This window comes from Acanthisitta chloris, unplaced genomic scaffold (assembly GCF_000695815.1).
Source record: "Acanthisitta chloris isolate BGI_N310 unplaced genomic scaffold, ASM69581v1 scaffold3032, whole genome shotgun sequence".
NCBI classification, from domain to species: domain Eukaryota; kingdom Metazoa; phylum Chordata; class Aves; order Passeriformes; family Acanthisittidae; genus Acanthisitta; species Acanthisitta chloris.
In genome coordinates this window covers 3,743-11,066 of record NW_008659702.1, presented here as the reverse complement: position 1 = coordinate 11,066, position 7,324 = coordinate 3,743, and the positions used below count along the sequence as shown (strand labels likewise).

The following is a 7,324-nucleotide window of genomic DNA, read 5'->3' as shown; positions in this document are numbered from 1 at the left end:
TATAATACATAACATTAATCTTATAGAAATTCTATTATAATATATGTATATGTCTATGTATATGCATTGGGAAGGTGTAGGATCTGGGCATGACACAGATGATATAGAATAAGGGGAGGATAAAATTAGGCTGTTGAGGTTTAGGAGTGGTATTTCCAGATTTACTGTTTTCACTGAAACCCCCCAGACCATGTGCCACTCGCTTACTCCCCCACCCATTCCCTCTCTGGTGGGATGGAGGGAATTGGAGGCACAAAAGGTAAAGATCATGGGTTGAGATAAGAACAATTTACTAAGAAACAGCAATGAAATAAGAAATGTGAACAGTGACAACTGTATTAATAACAGAGTGTACAAGACAGGTCACCACACATAACCCAGCACTGCCCCAACACACACACTACACCCCGACCGAACTGTAGCCGGAACAAAGGGTACTCCTGGCCCCTCTGTGCCCTCCACATGGTGTGAGATGGTAGAGAATAACCCCAACGTCCTAGTGTGCCTTTCCTGGCTGCTGCAAAAGCTAACCCTGCCCTGGCTGGATCCAGGACAGTGGTGAAAAAGGTCAAGAAGAAACAAACTAAGATTAAAATAGCACTCAGTGTTCTATACTTGAACATTACAATTTGGCAATAGATGACTAGTTAAATGTTTGAATCACAAGAACAGAACGTGGGATTTTGCATGGTCCTCTTGAATCAAAGTTTGAAGGGCTATGATCATTTGAGTAAAGGATTCTGAAAAGGATCACAGCTGCTTTGGAGTATGTTCCTTGTGATACACAGAGATTTTTTTTTAACTGTGAGAAAACCAAAAGTTCATTTTCTATTGGAAATTTCAATGCAATAAAATAACTAAAACCAGAACCACTTAACACTGTCCAATACTAAATTATACAAACCCCTGATGTTTCTGCTGCTTTCTTTGAGAAATGTTTTCTCAGCCACACGAGCAGGAAAAAAGTCATAAGAGCCTCTGTTAGGCACTTCTTAATGAGAACTACATTTTCCATGTGGTACCTGAGAGTCACATCCTTCAGAGATGCCCAAATGAAATCTTTCCTTTAGCACAGAAGTGGCATGTAGATGATAGTTGCAAAGTAACTTATTTTTAATGTACCTCTTTGTCCTATAAACTTGCAGCAATTTGCAAATCCTCCCTCTGCAGCATAATGAAGTGGTGTGTTACCATTCATAGCGATCAGGCTCAAGTCTCCACTATAAGCTGAAATAATCCTCAGAATCTAGAAAAACAAAGACAGTGCCATCAAAAATCTTGTCTGTTTCTTAAGATGAGAAAATGTGAAATCAATTTAAAAATTAATGCAGTATCATATATTCCCAGTTTATATAGTGAAGTTCTCTCCCCTGCCCAGCTGATCAATGCACACATAGCAGTCATGTTTTCTATAGTATTATACTTATTTAGTTGGCGAAACAGAAACCTTGTGCACAAGTAGACACAGAGGACAATTTTCATTCCTGCCAGTTCACTGTAGGCCACTGTCTGGCCTATCTATCACTGCTGGATTCCCTTTGATACTTAAAAAGAAGGTGCTTTTGATTGCTGATTATTATGCTTTGATCATACTTGACTAAAAAAAAACCAAAACAAACCCTGAAAGGATATAAACAAATTATGTTTGGATGAAGGAACTGAATAAGGAACTGTGCTGGTTTGAGATGGAGTAGAGTTAGCTTTCTTCACAGTGGCTAGTATGAGGCTATGTTTGGGTTTTGTGCAGAACATAGAGTTGATAGTGCAGAGATGTTTTTGTTATTGCTGAGCAGAGCTTACAGAGAGTCAAGGCCTTCGCTGCTTTCTGTACTGCCAGGCTGGCAAGGAAGTTGGGGATGCATGGGAGATTGGGAGGAGACAGAGCTGGGACAGGTGACCCAAACTGACCAAAGGGATATTCCATACCATAGGACATCATGCTCAGTATATAAGGTGGGAGGAAGAAGGAGGAAGGGGGGACATCTGGAGCGATGTGTTTGTCTTCCCAAGGAACCGTTACGCGTGATGGGCCCTGCTCTCCTGGAGATGGCTGAACACCTCCTGTCTTTGGGAAGCAGTGAATTAATTCCTTGTTTGCTTTGCTTGTGTCTGCAGCTTTTGCTTTCTCTATTAAACTGTCTTTATCTCAACTCCCCTTCTGATTTGCTCCCCCATCCCATGGGTGGGGGAGTGTGTGAGTGGCTGCGTGGTTCTTGGCTGCTGCTGGGGTTAAACCACGACAGGAACTGAGGTATAAACTATATAACAGTAATCATAGTCATAGTCATGGTAGCTGATGTTAGCCAGAGTTGTAGCTGATGTTAACCATAGTAGAAGCCATGCCTTTCTGCTTGTTATGCTTGATGAGCTGTGAGCTATGCCTGCAGTAATTTGCCTTGTTAACACAAGTAAGATTTACCGAGACCTTCATTGTCTCTGTAAGAGTAAGAAGATAAGCACAAGGAGACTGATTAAGATGCTAGCCATGGGAGTTGGAAAGGTGACAAGAAGCAGTACACATCTGCCAAGCAGAGGACAAGTGATGGAACAACCATCAGGGGTCACAGAAGACCCTCAACGACCACGGCCTCAATTGACTGCACAAGTACAAGAAGGGTGGGGATATTATAATGACTTTCAGGAAATAATTAGCATATATGCATGAGCTCTTGGAAATCTAATGAATATGCATGCTTTGTAGAAATAAAACCTGTCCTGTTTGGATCAGGGGTGTGCGTGTTATTTGGAGGATCCTCCATGCACCTAGTGCCGTCATAAAAGGAATCCTTGCTTAACAGTATCATGCTGTTGGATTGATTTCTTTGAATCAAAGCAATAAAAAAATCCACCAAAACCCAAACCCCACAAACAAAAAACCACCCAGGTTTGGTTTTGCAGCAATGCTTCAACACCACAGCTGATAATACCTCAAAAAAACCTCCTTTGGCTGCGAAATGTGCAGCACTTTGTCTTTCATTGTCAAACAGGTTCACATCAGCTCCTCTCTCGAGCAGACCACGCACCACCTCAGGAACACCTTCTCTTGCAGCTTCCATTAAGGCTGTGCGACCTGTGGCCTGCAAGGCAGCAAGAAAACAATTCAGAATTTGTTTCATAAGCTAATTCAGGCTGGAACAATGTGATCTGATTGTTACAAGGTGGCATAAAACTGCAAATCTCCTTTTAGCTATTACTGGAAAAGGGAGACAAGCCTAATAGTTTCAAAGACTTGCAGGTAAACTTTAAGGATCGAGTCATAATGGTGTTAAAGTGGGAGTAGTCAAATCCCAGGTAGCTTGAGTCCCTTGAATAGTGTCCATGAAAATCAATTCCTTAGTTAAGGAATCCTTTATTCTGTGTGCGTACTCTCATGCACATTTACAAAATTTAACACAAAACACCACTTTGTCTTATGAAATAAAGAGGTATGGCTGGAGCAGTGGTATGGGGAAGGCAGAGCAACTGGGGAATTTCACTATTATTCTGTGTGGAAAAGTTCACAGTCTAATGCATTAATGCTATGTCTTTTCTGGACAATAGCATATGTGATTAGCACTACTTATTTTCTTTATAATGGCTGACTTTGGCAGATCTGTTGACCTTCCCAAGAACAGAGCACATCTTGGATCAGGGATTGCCTGCTATTAGCATGTTGGCCCATAGCAACACTTTGAATATCTGACTTGCCACTCTGCAGAGGGACAAGGAGAGCAGTGAGTCGTGGATATTGTTCCACTGAACCATACATTCTTCCCTGATATCTATCTTTCTTGGCCTAGCAAACCATTCCAATATGACCAGGAATGTGCCCATCATACTACAAAACAAGTGAATGTTTCTCATATTTTGGGTACAGAGTATCTGAGTAGAGATATGTACGAGAGGTTGAGATAAGGATGTTCACGTATTGGTTTTGCTATAGCTACAAGCCAGGAAAGATACTGCAAAACTAGGACCAATGCAAAAGCCGTGGACAGCTTTAAGGGAAAGTTTGAGCTTCTGGACTTACAAAAGCACAGAGCTTCAGTCCCTCAGGTATTTGTTAAATTAAGGAAGCAAACAAGAGAGAAGTTTCTCATGTCTCATCCCTGCCTTGATTCCTCATCAGGTTTTTCCTGATGGACTCACCTTTTAGTGAATATTATTTCAACTCTGAAAACCTAAGGGCACATCAGGGCAAAGTATAAATCAGCACTGCTCCACTGAAGCACAGTGAACTGCAGCTCTTAAGAGCTGGCCCAGTTACACTTTCTTTTTGTGAAATATTGGCACTCTAATCTACAAAAATATAAATCAAAATATGTGGATCAAGCAGAAGACTTATATCCCTCTCTTGCAGAAAAAGGTGATACAGAAGAGGAAAATAGGCATGGCCACAGAGGTAAGCACATCTCACTGCCTAGTTATTTTAATGTGAGGATTTGAGGTCATATACTCTAGTCATATGGTAATTATTTTATACACCTCTATATGTTCTTAGTTACAGAAATACTCATACAGGGTCTCTTGCAGTGGGATTTGCTCCTCTCTCCAAGAAAGTCAGACACATTTCCTTTACATTATGAGCTTCCTCACAGGCTTGTAGCAGCAGAGGCTTCCCAGCAGTAGTGCAGTTGCCAGTATCTGCACCATATTCCAAGGCAATCTGCGCGCAGCGATAGTGCCGACTTGTAGGTGAAATGCAGTAAAACAAAACACCTGCAAAGGAAAACAGCAGGGATTAGGGTGCAACTGGAAATTGTTAAATTACTGAGGCTGTGAGCTTCACAGCTGAACAGACAGTCTTCAACAGAGACCCCTTAACTTCTCTTAGGGTACATACATGCAAAGACTTCTAGTTTAGGGTCTTTGAATTTGAGGAGTAAATCAGAATTTAATATGGGACAGGGAGGAACATGATTCAATCACAAGTCATCTCTCAGCTATGTGCTGAGGAGACCTATAATTCCTGCAAATTCCTATAAAACTTGTGCTGGTTTGGACTGAAGTAGAGTTCACTTTCTTCGCAGTGGCTAGTATGAGGCTATGTTTAGGATTTCTGTAGAACACAGGGTTGATAATGGAGAGATGCTTATATTATTGCTGAGCAGAGCTTACACAGAGCCAAGGCCTTTTCTGCTTCTCGTACTGCCACGCTGGCAAGGAAGTTGGGGGTGCATGGGAGATGGGGAGGAGACACAGCTGGGACAGGTGACCCAAACTGACCAAAGGGATATTCCATACCATATAACTTCATGCTCAGTGTATAAAATGGAGGGAAGAAGGAGGAAGGGGGGACGTCTGGAGTGATGGAGTTTGTCTTCCCAAGGAACTGTTATGCGTGATGGACCCTGTTCTCCTGGAGATGGCTGAACACCTCCTGCCTGTGGGAAGCAAGGAATTAATTCCTTGTTTTGCTTTGCCCGTGTATGTGGCTTTTGGTTTCTCTATTAACCTGTCTTTATCTCAACCCATTAGTTTTTCTAGCTTTTACCCTCCCAATTCTCTCTCCATCCCATTGGTGTGGGGAATGTGTGAGCAGCTGATAGTTCTTGGTTGCTAGCTGGGGTTAAACCACAGCAAAGGCCTAGACTGTTCAGGGAGAATTATTTCCATTTTTACCAAAGGTGATATGGCAAATAGCTTCCGTTGGGCTGGAAGGATTACCCTCAACCACAGTACCTCTCTACAGGTGCGACAGACACAACGTACGTAGCCACTGTGTAACACAGTTAGGGGATTGTTTTATGGTATTTCTGGTCTGATAAGGTTCCCTCTTACTCACCTTTCCCTTCATTATCCACAACGGTCATGTCTGCTTTAGCTTTTACTAATAAATCCAAAACCAACTCATGGCCTAGCTCAGCTGCCTTCATTGCTGGAGTGCATCCCATTTTGTCTTGGACATCGGGATGAGCTCCCTGTTCCAGCAAGAACCTGCACATGCCAATGTCATTTTTAATGGTGGCCAAATGAAGGGCGCTGTATCCATCCGTAGGCTCCGTGACATTAATGAGATTTGGAAGTCCAGTCTGGACCAGTTTTTCAATTTGCTCCTTGTCTTTCTGGTGAACACACTGAAGAAGTTTGTAGATCTGTAAGTTTTTAAGTCTGTTATCTGCTGGTAACATCCTGGAAGAAGAAAAAATGTCTTCTTTCAAGGAAGTAGTTTCTGCATGGGGAGAGAAGAAAACATGCAGTCTCAGGAATTAGATTGTAATTACATGCCGGTAAGAACAGGAATCAAACTATGTTCATGGCATGAAAATATCCACTTTATCTTGACAGAACACTGAGCTTTAAATTAATTTATCTTATATTATATACAGCATACATAGAGGCTATATAAACCCATCTTGCAAAAGTGTTATTTCTAGTCTTCCCACTGTGCCGAAGAAATCTCATTCAAGGTAAAAATTATGTTAAGAAACTGCAGGGTAACTGCTTTCCATTCACAAGACTGTTGTAATCCACAATTACTTGGAAGCCTAAGGGGAGGTTGATCATCTGTCATTTTCAAAGGGAAAAAGAAATCATAAGACACAGTGTCCTCTGCACCTGCTGAAACATAAAATTGATACTAAAATTGATACTAGCACCACCTTGTCAGTACCTGAGCATCTTCTTTTTTTGTTTTTTTGTAGTTGATGCCAGGCTATGTACATAAAAGAGTAGGTTGTATTTCTCTTCAGCAAAACCCCTTGGGTTTGCAGACAGCTGGGCACTGGCCTGGGAAGATTTTCCCCAGTGAAGCGACACATGCTTCTTGAGAAAAGTGCGTACAAGAAACCAGCTCTGCATTTGCCTCAATTCTGGTGGTTTTTGTTTTCTTTTAGGTTTTCTAGCCTCTTGTAGCTAGTCTCAGCCCTTGTGGCTGGAGGGTCAGACATTATAAGGACCATTTCTGAAACTTGCCTAAGTGGATAGGAAGCTTCCTATCAGCTTCAGCAAGCCTTGGGTCAGCCCGTCCTCCAAAACTCTTACAGGACATGCAACAAAAAAAGGTGGAGGAACAGTGTCATATTAGGGGATACTGGGGATTTGGTTTGTTCAGTGGTTTGTTTTTTAAATTTGTAATGTAGTCTGTAAATGAGACCACACAGCATCTGCCTGGCTACTGCCAGGTGCTTTGTGGATGTCCATGAAAAGGTGCATTTTAAGAGAGATGCAGAAGGGTGCACAGCTCCATCAGACTTTTTGAGGCAGGACTTGCCATTCTGGAAAGGAAGTCTAAGAGAAAAACGGCAGGAAAAAACAGGAAAAAAATGACTGCAGTTTAATCAGGTTGGGAATGAATAGAGAGGTAATTTTTGTACTACGGATACAACAGGACAGTTGTTGTTTC

General features: G+C 41.9%; 1 protein-coding gene across 1 annotated transcript in view; it reads right to left on the bottom strand.

Annotated features, from left to right (window-relative positions):
• Positions 1 to 6,110, bottom strand: part of ANKEF1 (ankyrin repeat and EF-hand domain containing 1) — a 13,939-nt gene extending 7,829 nt beyond the window's left edge. The window contains exons 1-4 of the mRNA XM_009069483.1: positions 5,765 to 6,110; positions 4,499 to 4,698; positions 2,928 to 3,077; positions 1,123 to 1,246 (exon numbers count right to left, since the gene is read on the bottom strand). Of these exons, the coding sequence (XP_009067731.1) occupies positions 1,123 to 1,246; positions 2,928 to 3,077; positions 4,499 to 4,698; positions 5,765 to 6,110 (820 nt within the window). The remainder of the gene's footprint in view (positions 1 to 1,122; positions 1,247 to 2,927; positions 3,078 to 4,498; positions 4,699 to 5,764) is intronic.
• Positions 6,111 to 7,324: the final 1,214 nt, after the last annotated feature.